Genomic DNA, 17,740 nt, shown 5'->3' with positions numbered 1-17,740 from the left:
AAGTCAAAAGGCTAGCCTGATTGACCATGTGGACAAACACATAGTTCTTAGCAGATGAGTCCACAAGAAAGAGAATCATGGTTTCAGTAACCAAGTTCATGGATTCTAGATATTCTTGTCTTTGGAATGCTGTTCCAGGCAGGGCCTGGAAAGTATAGTGATGTTCACCCATGGATCCCGTGAGATATTCCAAGTGGAAGTTTGAGTGTGACCATGAGCCTACACCCAAGACAGCTGAGAGGATGCCATGCAGGCTTCCTCAGTCCATCTACAGTTCCTGTCTGGAACTGTGACAAAGAGGACATCCTCAGCCATCGAGGATCGCTGGGTCAGCTCTCGGGCCTACTCTGTGGCTCAGGTACACAACTGTGCATTTTATAGAACTTTAACACAGATCGGATTCAAAGACAGAGCAGACAGATGTGTTTGCACCTGTTGTTTGCTCTTGACAGGAAATTAGCAATGTACTTGTGAAGACTATATTGCAATATGAAGAGCGAACCATATGTGTGATTCGGCCACAGAAAGGCAATGTTAAACAAACCTCCCTGATAACCTAGGAAACACAATAAACAGTGGAATTCTTTCTACCTGTCAATCACAAAATCACTTCTGCTATTACTAAGTAGAGACTGATCCCAGGACACATGTATAACTGACACCCAGATATCTTCTTGAACACTAACTTAACAATACTTTAATACTGCCACCAAAATGTTGTTTTTTTGCTGAGTAGTGGTGGCGTGCGCCTTTAATCCCAGCACTCAGGAGGCAGAGGCAGGCGAATCTCTGTGAGTTAGAAGAGAGAGCTAATTCCAGGACAGGCTCCAAACTACAGAGAAACCCTGTCTCAAAAAAAAAAATAATAAAGTTGTAAGCTAATTTGACAAACAAAATTTTATCCCCAGCCAGTAACAGAAAAGTAGAAGGTGACAGGTGCCTGTCTCATTTATATTGGTGATCCTTATAGAACTGCAAGTAGGTTGGCCTTCCCTGGTTTGGGTACTATGAAGCATTTGACAGCAAGGTTACAGAAGTATTGTAAGGGTAAAGTGGCTGAAAAGCTACATGATAGAAGATGGCTTCCAGAGAAAGATGCTGGGGACCACAACCACCTGTTCCAAACATACCGGATGTTTCAAATAACACAGCGCAGGCGAGCTTGGGTGAAGACTGGAAATAGTGAGCAAAAATCCCAAGCAGACTGGGCAGTGTGAAGTCCACAACACCAGATATCCTGTGGCAGGGAAGCTGGGGTTACTCCACATGGAAAGGACAGAGACACACACACCCACTGTCTCCAGTCACAGGAGGCCCCCAAACTCATTTCTGTTGCTGAAAACACACGACCAGTGTCACTTGGTTTCCTAAAACAGGATGCCCAAGCCCATCACAGGAGCTACAGCTTAGTGGGTGTACCTGCAGAGGGTCAGCTGAAGGCCGCAGGACACACAACCCACAAGCAATATGCAGGAGTCTTGATTTACACAAGCCTGACAGAGCATATCAAGGAAACAAAGCCTAGAGGCATAGATTCCCTTTGATGTCCTACTTGGTATTTTGTCAACTTGACCCAAGCTGGAGTTATCTGGGAAGACGGAACCTCAACTGAGAAAATGTTTTCCACCAGACTGGCCTATGGGTGAACCTCTGGGGCAGTTTCTTGATTGGTGACTGATGTGGACGGGACCAATCTACTGCAAGCAGTACCATCCCTGGGAAGGTGGTACTAATTTGTACAAGAAACAAGGCTAAAGCCAGAAGGAGCAAGGCAGTCAGCACCACTCCTTCTGGGCTTCTGCCTCAGTGTCTGACTCCAGGTTCCTGATTTCCCGCCCTGACTTTCTTCAGTGTTGGACTATGAGGTGGAAGAGACAGATGAAGTAAACACTTTCTCCTCCACACTGCTTTCAGTTATGGCCTTGTATCAGACCAACAGAAACCCAAGCTAAGACATTCTGCTTATTTGGATCCCATTTACGTGGGGTAAGCACTAGCTTTAGAAACAAAACGAGACTATTAAAAAGCAGAAAATCAATACATTGACAGCAATGGGAATCAATATAAACAGAGCGGCTGTTTCACTTGCAGCTTACAGGAAGCTCTGAAACAACAAGGGCAGCTGGCATACTGCAGGGGATACAGTGTGGACTCTGAAGCCAGTGGCCATGCAAAACATCAGCTTTACAGAGGCCTCCTCACCTGTTTGCCTGCAAGGAGGTCAGCTCCCGTTACATTTTATATATTTCTGTCTGGATACTATGTGACAGAAATAGGAGCCAGCAATTTCCAGAATTGGTAACTTGAGAACTAATGATAAAAGACAAATACAGACAAACCTACATGAATCACGATGAAACTGTAGATCACAAAGAAGGGGGAAAAATCTGAGGAGGAATAAGGCAGCAACAGTCAGCTGGACAAGATGTCCCATTGGTGACAGTTCTAGCCCTACATCTAGGGAACAGGCTCCAGCCAAGGCCAGATGGCTGAGGCGTTGTTTAATCAGGGACTACAAATCCTCTTCCTTCTGAGCAGCAGCATCTCTTATCTTTCAGGGCTTGCCCTGTATACCTCTCTCCTGACAGTCTCTTGCAGCCTCACTGGTCCCTCCCACCAACCCACACTCTCCACACGCTTCAGGCTTTTGCTGTCCAGTGAGAACTATCTGATTTCTTTCCCTGGCACACGTGGAACCTGTTACCATGTCTGCATCAGAAGCAACCCCAAATCTGTGGTTTTAAGTCCCTGCCAACTACCTCGTGCCTTTTCTCCTTTTCCTTCTCAGCCTGCTCAAGGCAGAACAGCCTGAACCCAAGCTACAACATAAGCCCGGCTTTTGTCTTAAACAGGTCTGTCATGGGCATCCATGTCACGCAGGATTGCCAGTCCTTCCAGGTTTCAAGGACTTGGGGTCCCTTCCTGAACCACTTGCTCTCTGCAGAGCACCTTCAGTCCTCAACCTGGCTTTCACATGCTTGGATTCCAGCAACTTTGGACAAGGAGAAAACTACATCCATGCTGAACATGAATGACTACATTTAAAAAGGATCGTTTCTGGAAAAGTATAGCAATGACTTCCATAGTGTTTTCATCGTATTGGAGATTCTAAGTTATCTAAAGATGAAACTATATGGATATGTATATGGGTTCTGTGCAGATGTTATACCATTTTAGGTTGAGACTTGTACACTTGAGGATTTAGGTTCCTGAAAGGGATTCTGGACCCAATTCCCCATGGGGACCAAAGAATGACTGAGTAAACTTATCTGAAAACCCCATCCCCAACCACTAGTTCACAATGCCCATCTTGACAGCCTCTGGCACTTAGATGTCCATTCCTTATCTGCCGTATGAATGAGTGGATGGGGGGGCAGACATGTCCTGACCACATCTGACCCCAGCAAACACTCACAAAGGGTGGGCTGGTTGGCAGACCCGACACTCGACTGAAGGCACCCAGGAGGCTCCTCTGTGACAGTCCTTAGTTTTGGCCTTTAGGAATGGAGTGTTGTGTGCCAGACTCCAATATCTCTGAAGAATGTTAAGTTTGGTTCTGAATCCTCGCAGGGCTATGAACACTTCGCATCCACGGGGACGTGTTGTGAAGAGGGGAGATAAGTCGCTTCCTCTGTATTTCCCACAGGCTGTGACTAACAGACCACACAGGGCTCTTATTTACACACCTCCACACTGCCTGTCTTCTACTGACACTGACGTCATTGCATTCCCAGCAAAATGAGAGTCACAGGCAGGGAATAAGAATCCAGCACTCCGTGCGCATGTGCTAGCGCGCACACACACACACACACACACACACACACACTCACACACACCAGGGAAAGCACACTGTGAATTATCAAGATATTTTATTGTATAGTAGTGCACAGTAATCAACAAACAGATATCAGGGGCTAGAATGTGTAAAATGGTTATCATAGGCCTTTCCTCTGCTTTCAGTAACTACTTAGTAAAACAATGTTTACTATGTCTATCGGGCTGCCTGTGAACCTTGCACTACAGAAGTGTGAACACAGCACTGGTCAAGTCTGGAAAATCCTCAGAGACGCACTGACGGGCCCAATTGCTTGCTCATAATTCTGGCTTGAGTGATTTTCCTTAATAAGGACAATATTAAGACAATTCCTCAAAGTATAATTTAAGTTACTGAGTGTGCGTGTGTTGTGTGTACCAGTGTGCACACGTGCATCTGTGAAAGCCAGAAGACAGCCTCAGGTGTTTGTTGTTCCTCAGGAATGCCTGTTTTCTTAAAACATCTACTTAAGTGTGTGTGTGTGTGTACGTACGTGTATGTATTTATTTAGAGGCCAACTTGTAGATTTTCCAGGAACTGAACTTGGATTGCAACGCTTGGCAGCAACCACCCTTACACATGGAAATATCTCATAAGTCCCCATCTCATTTTTGAGACAGTATCTCTGGCTTAGAGCTAGCCAAGCAGGCTAGGCTGGCTAGTCAGGGAACTCCAGATATCTGTCTGTCTCCACATCTCCAGGGGCTAGGATTACAGTGCATGTAAGCATGCATAAATTTTAAGTGAGTTCAAACTCAGGCCTTCATGCTTAAAAGGAAAAGGGAAGTACCAACCAAGCCATCTCTCGAGCCCAAGCACCAACCGAGCCATCTTTCCAACCCAAGCACCAACTGAGCCATCTCTCCATCCCCAAATACTGTCTTTTTAAAAACCAACAACTCTAATTGTCTCAAAAACTAAGCATGTGTGCATTCACAACCACATTTGCAGAGAAAAGGCCCAAAAGCCCAAAAGTTAAGGTCAGGGTTATGTAAAGTCCGAGGTATTAATATCAATATATGGTGAAGTAATAATACCTTTGTACTATTTTATCAGAGAAAATTAGATTAAGCTGATTGGTTGCAAATGCAGCCAGTCCAAACAATGGAACCAGTGCTGTAAAGTGCGCAGCACCTACAAGTGCCCTGTTTCTTCTCTCTCTCCTCTCCAGCACCCATGAAGCTGTCCTGCACAATGTCAGGACTCAGGCAGCTCAACCACTCCCTGACACATTTTGTACCACAAGCCTTGGACACAACGGCCAAGGGGAACAGGCCTGGTTGGCGAGTTCTAAGCCTCCCTGACATTCTCCTGCTTTCAGATTTATCTAACTAAATGTAACTGATCAATTTGTTTTTATTTTCTGTGAAACTAACCAATGTTATAGCGAGTGCCTTTGTAACCATAAAATGAATAAACACCCTGAACCAGTAATTTTCAGAAACAGACCATTAGATACAATGTCCATGACTTAACAGTGTGATTTTAAATTAAAAAAATCTGACTTAATATACTATGATATTTCCTTTAGAACTTTTTTGGTGCAATGTAAAAGTGGAACAAATCAAGCAATTGAGAACTCAGGTCAGCTGAAGGCTGCAGTGGCTTCATGAAGGAGCCAAGCTCTCATACCTCATCAGACTGTCACATTCAGTCAGGGGCCTTTCTATAAGATTCCAGGACATAACTGGAATCTACCAAACTGTCTACGTTTACCTTTAAATACTTTTATCTAGATTTTACTGTATTTTAGAACTTGGAAGAATGTTTCATTTAGAAAGGAGAAAACTCCAACTAAATAAAGAACACTATTCACAAATATTTCTTTAAACTAAAGCTAGGAGTCTATAGAGTTCCCAGTACTGAACGCTGTTTTTAAGTCTAGTCTCTAGTACTTGGTAATTCCTGGAGATTTACTGCTCCAGATTCCATAGAGACTAAGGACATCTGATCAGACAGAAGCAATGTGTCCTTCTCTGTGCTTGCCAACCCCCAGCTGCACAAGGTGTGACACTCAGGAGGAACTGGTCTGCGCCTGTCACAAGCTGTAAAGAAACAGCCACGCCATTCAGCAAGCATGCAAGCATTTATAATTCTGTACCCAGAGAAAACAACACCCAACGGTTCATCTGACATACTATTTCCCATGGAGTCTGGACTTTACAGCTTCCATGCTAGCTTAATATTTTTAAACAAAACATTTTCAGTGGCAGAGCCCCAACTCAATTCTTCAGAGGCTTAGCTTCATGGGAACTGATACACTACATTCCTTTCCAGACCTACTGTGCAGTTCTCTCTGCCTGGGTGTTGCTGGCATCACATACAGAACAATATTCCCCGGGGGGCGGGGTGGGGGACTATCCTGTGTCCTCTAAGATTTCAGCATCCTAGTCTCTACCCAACAAACACAAGTGCCATGCCTATCTGTGGTGATCCTTGTCACCAAAGTCTCTGGGGGAACAAGACCACCCTTTTAACTAAGAGAGACCCCTACCGGTCAGAAATAGAACAGCGAGTGGGTTGTGGTGCCACAAGGCAGGATGGCACTGTTTATTTCTCAATTCTTCAGAGACAGCGTGAACATTAGCTACAGGATGCGGTCTGCCAGCAAACCGTGAGAAGCCGCATGGGACTCTTCCTGCTGCTGAACCAGAGCTCCCACTAGGCAAATGTGGTTCCGTGTGACACTGATGCTCTTTGAAGGCTCCATGTTTGTGGGTGTGAAATCTAAGAACCATTTTCCAGACCATGAGTCCGCTGCCAGAGGACATCTGGGCCCTGCGCAGCCTACAGCTGGAAATAACCAGTCAAAGGAAAACAAGGTCCACAGCAACAGCTAGGCGCTATTCCTCCTTTCTTCTCCTTTTCCTCTCCTTTCTCTTTTCTTGCAAGTTCTTTAGGTCAGACATCACGTTCAAAGTCTTCCGAACCCACATAATCTAGAATCGTTTGAAGCCACGGTTAAAACTGGAAAGCACATGACTGAAGAAAGCAGGACAGAAAAGGTCTGAACCATACATACCACGATGACCATGGCATTCACCAGCAATGGTGCTGAGAACACGAGAGAAATGAACATCCCTCGGGAATCGAAATACTGGTATTTTGCAAACGATCTGTTTTCGGAAAAAAATAAAACAAATGAAAACAATTATTGGACTCTCAGTCCTGGGGGCGGGTGACAAAAGAACAGCAGTTAGCAGTCTGGGGTCACTGAAGAGTCTGCATCCGCTGTACCACATGGCAGAAACAGGCCTAACGTCTCTCATAAATTACAGAGGAAGAGCTGCATGCCCGCTACAGCTACTTGAAAAGTTCTGTGTCTAGTATTCCCTGCTCCCAACCACCTTAGTGAAGTAACTACCCGTCTGTGTAAGAGACTTGAAGGCTGCATGATTCCAATTTGCCCAGGGGTAAAAATCCAGGCAGCAGAGGGTGGGAGCTATCTACGGGGATTTCTCTCTCACTGCTGTTTTCACTGACTCGGTAGCAGAGATTGTGAACCTGCTGCATGAGCTATGGGTTACAGCAGGAAGAGTAAGGACGGATTGACTCTTATAGGAAGTCTACGGTCTGCAGAGAACGAAGGGCTCAGGCAGAGTGCATACTGACTTACTGAAACAAAGCAGGGGACATGGGAAGCTTTGGGTGCAGAGAGTCAAGACTAGTCTCTGACCTGAAGAAGGAATCAACACAAGTTTGAGGTGGCCGTGGGGCCAGCAGGAGGGGCTGCAGCAGAGGCCATGGGCATCAGTACTGTCCAGGGCCTTTCTGATTGATTAGGGATATGTGGGAACGTTTGGAGTAGTCTCTACTGAAGTCGACAGGAGAATCAGGAAAGACAACTAAGGTGCCAGGGCTGGGAAAGAGGGGAGAAGACCGTGGCGGCTCTGTCACTTCCAGGTATAGGGAAGACGTTTTTTAGAGGAGAGGGGAGAGGTAGGGAAAGGTCTCAAAAGCACAGCACCTACTCAGCACCTTCTAAAACTACCACCTTGGAATCCCAAAACTCAAATTACTTTAAGATATTTGTAATATTTTCTCACAGATTGTAACTTGATTGGCTAGCACCTGAAGTGCTCAAGTGGTGCAGTGCACACGAACACAATTCTTAAAGCATCTCACTGTTTTCTAAGCCTCTAAGGCCCCCTGACCAGAAGGAGTTATTTCAAAAGTGGCACTAGGGTTTTTGTTTAATGACACATAGCTTCACTGAGGAGATTTGACTATTTATTTTTATTAATAAAATAAAGACATTAATCTTCAGTTCACAACAAAAATATTTAACTGTTTGTTTCTTAAGACCTCAGCCTATATATACAGGGTGCTCAATATTTAAGTGGCCACAATTCCTGACGGTCTGGGTTTCCCTGTAAGTCTCAGGCTTTCTTGACAAAGTTCTATATGATAACACCACCACAGAGGGAAACTCCTAGGACACAGTCAAGAGCACAGAAGTTGACTTTACCTCCAGTTCATTGCAGCTGCTTCATTGATATACTCAGCACAATAGACCAACGTGACTAAGAGAAGAGAGAACTCATGTTAGGATCTCATGACCAATCACTATCACTATAGAACAAGATCATACATTTTTACATATAGCAACAGAATACCAAAACATTTGCCGAGAAATGTAATTTCCATTTTAGCTTGGATGTGTTAAGGACTGTGAAATTGCGAAGTTATAGGATTGGCACATGTGTAAGATGCCAAGGGCCTCCGTGAGACTCCTGTGAAGCTATCCTGCACTGGCGGGACCGCCATAGTTCAGGTGGGAAGCTCGAGCTCAGGAATAAAAAAAACAACTCTAATGTGTTATTGCTCTTAAACTTAGAAAACTGTCCCACCTTCCGAGGCCCTCAAGACCCTGCACACAGTTCTCATCCTCATCCCTGCCCTTGTCTGCTTGAGCCCGTGAGCTTCTATACTGCCTGCAGACAGGCACACAAGGCCCCTCGGCATTTTCCCTGCACACCGCAGCTCAGTTCTTATCAGAATGATCACTAAGGTGGGTAACAGTACAATTACAATACATCTATGGCTATCTACAGAATGTGCGGGTCCCCAAGGACACTAAGCTTAGAGCCCTATTTTGCTCTCCAAGGTAAGCCTAGCATTTCTTAGAAGAACCCTGAATGGAGAAAGGACAGCCTCTGGGTCCTATGTCCCACCTCTCACAGTCTACTGATTAAAGTCGTCTGAAATCAGATTTCCCAATTACCAGGCGACATCTCCTTCCATGGCCCACAAAAGTCAAGTGTTTACACCTGTAGTTATTCAGCCTAGTAACACTTACTTCCTGCAGACTGTGGTCTCTGACCTCTGATTCAGCTTCCTACCTATCTTCCACCCTATATTTTTGGGGCTCTGCTCACTTATCTGCAATTAGGGCAGATATCATGCCTGGGCCAGCCAGCTATTAAATGATATTTTCTTAATGACATTTTACTGAGTATCCTTTTGATCTAACTGAGGGGCCTAATATACTGATTGTCCCCATTTGGTCAAGTACCACGATTTTTATGGCGTGCCTGCTTCTTTGTAATTTTTCTCCATTCTGGATACCTAATCCCTTCCCACAGTTTCTAAAGTCATTATCTTTAAAACTGATCTGAAATAGTATTTTACGTAGAGAAGGTCTCTTAATTTTTCATAAAATTTCCAGGGCGTGCAGTGTGGAACTAAGCCCAGCAAGAAAATATCTGCATGAAAGACATGCCATCCAGAACTGAACTCAGGCAGGAAATTGTCCGTGTAAGAGGCAGCGTAACAGAAACACGGTCTTAGTACACCTGATGTTCCATATGCTTCCTGGCCAGCCTGAAGTGAAAGGAAAACTCAAGTTCAACGCCCAAAAATTACTTCACCGTTTCCATAGAGAACGGAAGGTTGGGGAAGCCCTGTGAAAACATAATACAAACAAGCCCGGGAAAGTATCCCAGCAAAGCACAGGGATTCAGCTGTCTCCTGCTCACCGAGGCACAGGAAGTGTCCGATCTGTAGTTTATACCTCTTTGATGAGAAGCAGGTGAGGAGCAGGCACAGCACATGGAAGACGACAAGTCCTAGGAGCCAGGGCTCTGTCCAGTCTGTCTCCTGTAAGGATACAGTGTCAGAAACATGGGGTTGGTGGTATATCTGCAAAAATGCTTTCCCGTGGGTAATGAGAATGGCCGGTCCCTGTCCCTGCGTTTTGGGATGACACAGCTAAGCCTCCCAGACAAGTGGGAGCAAAGAGAGGAAAGAAACAGCGATGCTTCGGTTGCAAACACATCCACAGATTTTATACAAAGATTTTGAAGTCTGAGCACACAGACTGGAAACCATTGCCCACTTGGAATGGTGAATACAATTCTTCCCAAGCTGGGTGAAATCTAAAGGGTTATTGTCATCTAAACTAACAAGCTGAGTAAAGAAAGTTGGCCTAGTCAAGGAAATACACTTGGAGCGTGTGAAGCTGCCAAGAGGAAGCTCTTATCAGGGCCTGGAAATGAGAGTCATCCTAACCCGCAGGACCGAGTGTCCCTAGCACTTCTGCAGTGCACCCAGTTCGCTAGACAGTGCTTCATCAGTTCCTTAGGAATCATCTTCACAGATGATCAGGGTCCATACCTCAAGGCTCAAATCTTTCTGACTGTCCCCACCTGATACAAGGTTCCTAGTTCAGATTTCCCAGTACTTCCCCCATGCCCACCTATGTCCAAGGGTACTGCTCCACAAAGTAAGACTAGCTCTGGAGTGTAGGGCCCAAAAGTTTGGAGTCCACTGCCCCTTAATGAGTCTTCCGTGCCATACCAGAATGACTACTGAGTCAGACCAGAGCCCGTTAGGGAAAGCAATGCACGCTGCCGCTGCCAAGATCCCACCAGCGTGGGCACACTGGTGTTGGGGGTCCAGAGGTCGGCCTGGGCGTATCCAGGGTCTGCCCCACCCAGCGGAGCCACGGCAGGCACACTGGTGTTGGGGACCCAGGGCACCGCCTGCGAGCACCCAGGGTCTGCTTCATCCAGTAGAGCCACGGGCAGGCACACTGGTGTTGGGGACCCAGGGTCTGCCCCACCCAGGGGAGCCACGGTAGCCACAGTGGTGTTGGGGACCCAGGGCACCGCCTGCGAGCACCCAGGGTCTGCCCCATCCAGTGGAGCCACGGTAGGCACAGTGGTGTTGGGGACCCAGGGCACCGCCTGTGAGCACCCAGGGTCTGCCCCATCCAGTGGAGCCACAGGGCGACTTCAGGAAGACTGAGCGCCTGCGCAGTCCACAAAAGAACTAGCGACTCCCCACCACGTGCCAGCGCCACCCAGTCTCCAGAGTCTGCAAGTTACCATGATCACCGCGGGGATGCTGACCGGGAAGGTTCTGACCGAGAATGGGGAGGGCATCACGCCCCCGGGGATACCGACAACCTGGAGAAGTTTGCGGCTTCCGGCAGCCAGGAAAGTCGCCTAGACTTCTCGCGAGATCTACGGGTACAAACCAGGCATTTAGTTCTTCTCGCGAGATTTTCTTTTTTTAAAGAGGTCCAACTTCCATTGCTAGGTTCGTGAATTTCTGTAAGCGGTGTGAAAAGTGCTTGCCTGATTCTGTTTCTCCCAAACTCCTTGGAAAGCTGCTGGTTCCACAGAAGCAGCCAGCGGCTGGGGCCAGTTTGCCCGGGTCGGACAGCACCCTGCAGGGTCGCACTGCAGTCCAGGAATGAATTAGCAAGCTCTTTGGACTCAAGCGTCCTCCTCACAGACCTGGGATCAACTGGGGCGTCTATACCCCACACCTGGAAAGGACACGGCGACCCCCGCACAAACCCGACGTAAATATAGCGTGCTCCTCAGAGACCTGGGTGGACGTGTCGCCAGTCCCACAGAATCGGAATGAGCTCAGCATCCTCACCACGGACCCGGGACAGATGCAGACCCAGGCTGGGTACTGTGTCTGTGCTCCCCACAGAGCCCTAATGAGCTGGATGGTTTACACCCACAGAGTCGTAATAGATGACTTGACATGGGCACCCTAAAGACCCAGGATGAATATAGTGTCAGGTCCCACAAACCCTGGATAGACATAGCGTCTGGGTCCTACAATACACATAGCTTTTCCTCAGAGAAATGGGATGCCAGTGGTGTCTGTCACAGACCCGAGATAGACATGACTTCTGCCTTGCAGGCTAGGAATATGGTGCCCATGCCTCACAGACCAAGGATGGATATGGCATCTTCTTCAGAGACCTGGGATAGATATGACACCTTCTGCAGAGACCTTGGATGTGCACGGCATTTGGATCCTCCAGGGGTGAACAGGTTATTTCCACCCCACAGATACAGTATTCATCTAGCTCCACAGACCTGAATGCACACAGAATCCTATATACCTAGATGGATGCTGTCCTCCCTGAATACCTAGGTGACCATGGTGACCCATCCCACTGGATGGCCACAGATACCTGGTCCCACACACCTAGACTGAGCACAGGATCTGAGCCACAGACCCAACATGGATGCTGACTCAAGGCGTCTGTCTCTACACACGGGCTTCCCCATTCCACAAACTAGAGATGGAATTGTGTCTGTATGGCATTGTGAAGCAGCCCTACCCGGTAGACCTGGGTGCCTATGCTATCTGCCCCTCAAACCACGATGAATACACAGACAGTGCCCACAGATGTAGGGTGGACACAGCATTCAGTCCCTTAACCTAAGATCGTGGTGATTCCCCTGCAAGCTTTACAGCAGGAAGGGAAAAAGTGCTCAGAGTGAGGTAAGAATGAAGCTGGGCTCAGCCTGATCTTATTGTAACCAGTGCTGGACCAGGACATCTGGAGTCTGTCCTAGATCATTTTACTTTAGTCATATCTAAGTACAACACAATTTTGGGAAAAAAATCAGATAACAATTAGCTCAGTCACAAGTGCACAACACTTTAAGGCCTGTTTACCCTGAGATTATTTACAAAGTATCTCTGGCTTTTTTTTTTTGCAAGAATGGGGACTGTTGACTCAGAGATAGTGCCCAGGATCTAGGGTCAAGGGAGCTTGACAGAGGTGAGCAGAACAGCTGTGAGTGCAGGATTGGCCTGGCCCTACGATAACACAGACGTCACTTAGGCTTTTATAAAGTGACCTCACTCACAAGAATGGCCTAAAAACAATGCTCAGGATTTAGGAGGAAAGGGTTTGGGATAAGTAAATACAAAAGTTGTGGGAGATATGGGCATAGTCTGTCTCATCAGACATCAAAGGATCACCAAGTTGTAAAACTGTGTTCTCTCTGTCATTCCAGGAAGAGCAGCTAATCACCTCATTCCAGTGAAGAGGTAAGCTGTGTGATTGACTTTCCTGGCTTCTCTACTGCTTCTCTCTTCACAGAAGATGCTCTCTCACATCCTAGCTCATTGATCTAGAAGAGACAAAGGTATTGGTGTTCCTCAGATCTATGGGATAAACATGGCCCTAGTGACCTTTTGTGGCTGGGGAGGCTGTCCCAACTCTGAGGTAGCAGGTTCCTCAAGAGTGGCTCACCACTGGGCAGTGTTGGAGTGTCAGCGCTCATGGAGACTGAGCTGTCTACCTATTACACCTGTTATTGGAGAAGGGGCAGGCCATTGAACGTGGACTGGCAATGGATTGTTTAATGACTTTAAGATGATCAAGCACACTTAGCTCATGTGTGAAGTTCTCCTAACTGCCTGTGTAAGCAATGAGGACCCAGAAGTGTGAAGCCTTTATGCCGTAACATATGCACATTGCATAAATGAATGCACCTCGTTATCCTGTCTGTGCTCGCTCTTCCCTTACTGGGGTGACGTGAACAATGATGTTGTAGCCCATCTCTACTAGTCTGAACACAGTGATGGGCCTAGCCTATCTCCTTCACTTGGCTGTGGAATATCCTTCGCGCATTTAGCAGCTGCCCACCCGAAAGTCTTTCTCCTCTTTCTCAGATGCATACTCAGGCTCTCATGGTTGCCTCATTTGTCCTATTCAGACTTGGGCTTCTCTCTGTTTCTCAGGTCCATGTGCTCCACTGTCTAAACCAAAGATCAGGGAAGAAAGAAAGGGGGAAAAAGAAGTCTCAAGGTCATCTGAGTGTGACCTAAAGTCCTGCTTCAAGGAGGGCAGGATGCTCCCAGTTTTCCAGGTTAAGGGCCCAGGGACCTCCCCATTCAGCTTTACTGTAATTTGCTTAGAGCTGGTGTATGAGCTGGAGTTTTCTTGGGGGTCTGGGGACTGGCTATTCCTGATGTGCTTTAGACTGACTTCAGTAAGGATATAAAATAAAGAGTAACTGCAGTTTCTTCACCATCATGATGGCTCCCAGCCCTGAGATCAATTTTCAGCCAAGGAAATAAAAGCAACAATGTTAACAATTCCTAGGCTTTGGAATCTTATCCTGAGTGCATATAGTTAAGCAATTGGTGTTGCTTTCCCCTCTTGCTTCCTAGAGGACCCAGCCCAGACTCCTCCACACACAGCAGTGAGTCTTTCCTTCATCTTTAGATGCCTGAAGTACCACGTCCTTGTCTGATGGTATCTCTGTTCTAGCCCTGTTCTGTACTCCTGCCGTGGACAACTCTTTAGAGCACAGCCAGAGATAGTTCACACAGACAAGATTGCTTTTAGGTGCTTTGCTTGAACATTTCACAGGTGTCCACTGCTCTGGAGTCCCGCTTCCCCTTCCGCGGCCTGGTCCTGCAGAATCTCCAGCCATGAAGAGTCCTGTTATCCTTTCCATAATCTTTTTTTCTCAGTACCATTCGTTTGTTCCCTAGGCCGGTGTCTCGAGTGTCATGGCGTCCTTGCAGTCATCCAGACCCCACTGACTTTCCTGGCTGCTCACTCTTACTTTTGCAGCCTCTTTATTTGCTGTCTTGGTTCCCTGAACTGCTCTAACAAGGTACTAGCAACTCTGGTGGAAATCCACGGGGAAAGAAGGATCCCTTGTTCCTGGAGGTCAGTGGTCCAGGCTGATGAATGGGTCCAGCTCCTGAGGGCCCTGGTGCACTTTGCTGAGCGCTCAGTCCTGGCAGCACTCCAAGACATGTGGCGCTTGCAGAGGCCTTCTTCCCTTCTGAGTTTCCTCTTAGGGTTTAGTCCCAGTCTAACCTCCCACAATCTCATCTAGATATACTTCCAACTGTAAGACTGTAATTAGGCTACATTTCATCCTTATAGGTCCTGGCTAGCACTTCCCCATACCTTCCTAACGACACTGTTCCACCCACAACAAATGGTTTAATGTCACCAGAACTTTAACCCATATTATGTATTTACTTACTATTTGCCATGCGCTTGTTTTATTGTTTATGAAATTATACACTGTTGTGGAATATTTGTTTAACCAGGCAAAGATGTGCTACATCTATTTATGCTGCAGAATATGACTTTAACTGTGTAACGGTGTGTTTCTTTTGTTTGTGCTACAAATGTCTAACAATGTAAGGCTGCACATTTAGTTATGTAAAGATATGTGGCGTCTGTTTCACTTTGCCTGCCTCAGGCATCTGACTGATCCAATCAAGAGCTGAACAGCCAATAGCTAGGCAGAGGAAGGCTAGGCAGAGCTGACAGGGCAGAGAGAATAAATAGGAGGAGAAATCTAGGCTCGAAAGAGAAGGGAAGAAGGAGAGGAGAGAAAGACCTGGGGCAAGAAGCTAGGCAGAAGCAGTAAGATATACAGAAGAAGGAAATGTAATAAGCCTCGCGGCAGAAGTTAAATAAAGAGAAACAGGTTAATTTAAGTTAAAAGAGCTAGCCAGAAACGTGTCTAAGCTAGGCTGAGCATTCACAACTAATAATGAGTCTTTTTGTCATGATTTGGGAACTGGTTGGTGGCCTAAAAGAATAAAAGCGTGGCGCAAAGCACTTTTATTTGCACTATCACAGTCACCAGTACCTTTGGTCCACAGTACACAGTAAACCTGTACACCGTCACCAAATAATTGAATGGAATGGATGAATTCACTTGTAGATTAACAAGGGAGAAGGCACCACCAAACATTTCTTCCTCCAGTCTTTGTGTTTTAGATGAACACTATTCAGGACTTTCAAGAATTTTCTTCTTAATATATCCAAGCTCTTGCTTCTTCATTAACTTTGATAACTAATACTTTCCTGGGAATGTGTATCTGTCACACAATTTCAAATTTCTTGGCTGAAAATTTCCATTGCCTCCTGTTTATATTGCTAGAGGAATCTTAGGGCAAACTTGTCACTCTGGGAGTCCTGATAGAATAGCTTCAGCCACTATCTTGATATGCTAAGTAAAGAGATAAGTAACGCCGAAAATGGAGACAAGGATTTAATCATTTTCACCGTATTGGGAAGCAAAATAGATAGAGGAGATTAACTGTCTTAAATCTGTCTTTATGACGATGCCATGAGCTTTAGGTTTAAATAAAGAAGTAAGTACAGCAGAATGGCAAGAGATTCCTAATGAAGCAGTTTTTGTCAAGGACTGAAGGGGTTAATCATTATCTCAGTCCCACAAGGTGGGTAGAAGTTTCTATTGCTGCAGGATAGAAAGGGGGACATTAAGGAGACACCAGAAGAGATAGGAGCTCTCTCACCCCAAAGTCAGAAGTGTCTCATCCATTGAGAGCACGGAGGATGTCTGCATCTCCAGGCTTGTGTCTGCATTGTTCTGGAAACACTCAGGTCTTCATGGTCCTCCATGGTATGGTTACCCATGCCCTGGTCAGAAGCTGCTTCACAGGAGACCTACGACTACATTCCTGCTCAGGGGTCACAATCTGAGCCATGCATAAAAGCTTCTCACGCCCTGCCTGCTACTTAGCCAATGTACTGTGGACCACGTTGCCTCCGAAGCTACTCCATCCAGCTCCTCCTTGCCAGTGTCTCTCTGGCTAAATCTGCTGTGGTCTACATAGTTTCCATGTAAATCTCATGTTGTGACTGTTGTTACCAGTTTCCTTGGAAACAGCAGTGGTCTTGAGTGAGCATCCTCCTCCATCCTTCTCTGAGGCCATTTTAGGCCAGAACTACTGATGGCCTTGCCCTACAAGCTCTTATCTCTGAGACTTACTAACTTACACAAGATACCAAGTGGTATCTCCAGCACTCGTGGAAAGTCAGATGTAGGTGAGAGAACAGTAGGAAGGGTCCATAAGACTAAGGACAATTCTGTGTCCCTTCCAATGATTTGCTACCCAGTGTGCTCAGTTATGAGAATCAAGGAAGGTAGCACAAATCACCACTACAGTCTCTAGAGTTTGTCTCTTACGCACTGGCGTAAGACTCTCAGTCCTATCCCTCAAGTGGAGCCTCGCAGTGCTGTCCTGAGACTTCATCTGAGGGACGTCTCAGAGAGTTATGCTCAGCAGATTCCCGAGGGTTAGGCACCCACTGCCTCTACCGCCTCACGTGGATGACAATCAGACCCATGGAAATGCTTTTGACCTATGCCGAAGTATGACACTTCATCTCCACTGAAGAAGGTACAGGTCAGATAGCAGCCACCAGCCGGGAACCTGACTTGGGGCAGATCCTAGTTCAATCCTTGGTGCTGATGCACAGTATTTTGCCCTGACCTACAATCTCATTTTCCCCTTTAGTTTCAGCTTCAGAATTTTATCAGTGAAGTATCTGATAACCTTGCTATTTTGATCAAACCTTTCAAAGGAGAAATAAAAGATTGTAATTTCAGTGAACACAGGCCAAGACTGTCAGGCAAGAGCTCCTGGAATGACCATCACTCTGATATTGTCACCATGTTGCTCTTAGGAGGCCCGATGATCACCTGCATCTCAAGCAGGCTGATCACCAACTCTCCATTGGCTTGGCATCTATCCCTGGCTTTAGGCATCATCCTCTGCTGCCTCCTGCCTCTTTTTTTGTTTTGTTGTTGTTGTTTTTGCTTAAAGATTCAAAACACCATTTCCCTTATGTTTGTTACACACTTTGCTACAACAAAA

General features: G+C 46.4%; 1 protein-coding gene across 1 annotated transcript; it reads right to left on the bottom strand.

Moving 5' to 3' along the window:
- Positions 1–3,852: 3,852 nt before the first annotated feature.
- Tmem18 (transmembrane protein 18) lies at positions 3,853–11,273 on the bottom strand. The gene is made up of 5 exons (XM_075984173.1): positions 11,143–11,273; positions 9,793–9,913; positions 8,283–8,337; positions 6,837–6,930; positions 3,853–6,753 (listed from the first exon to the last, which is right to left on the bottom strand). The coding sequence occupies exons 1-5, from the start codon at positions 11,197–11,199 to the stop codon at positions 6,658–6,660; spliced, it is 423 nt and encodes a 140-aa protein (XP_075840288.1). The 5' UTR covers positions 11,200–11,273; the 3' UTR covers positions 3,853–6,657.
- Positions 11,274–17,740: the final 6,467 nt, after the last annotated feature.

The sequence above is a fragment of the Microtus pennsylvanicus genome, chromosome 8 (genome assembly GCF_037038515.1).
Source record: "Microtus pennsylvanicus isolate mMicPen1 chromosome 8, mMicPen1.hap1, whole genome shotgun sequence".
In the NCBI taxonomy this organism is placed as follows: domain Eukaryota; kingdom Metazoa; phylum Chordata; class Mammalia; order Rodentia; family Cricetidae; genus Microtus; species Microtus pennsylvanicus.
This window is presented reverse-complemented; position numbering and strand designations above follow the sequence as displayed.

Excerpts from the sequence above, each read along its gene's own strand:
- Tmem18 (XM_075984173.1), bottom strand. The coding sequence starts at position 11,199 with ATGCCCTCCCCATTCTCGGTCAGAACCTTCCCGGTCAGCATCCCCGCG. Across the intron at positions 9,914-11,142 it reads GCATCCCCGCGGTGATCATG|GAGACAGACTGGACAGAGCC; the intron begins GTAACTTGCAGA and ends GTATCCTTACAG. Across the intron at positions 8,338-9,792 it reads CGGACACTTCCTGTGCCTCG|TCACGTTGGTCTATTGTGCT; the intron begins GTGAGCAGGAGA and ends CTCTTCTCTTAG.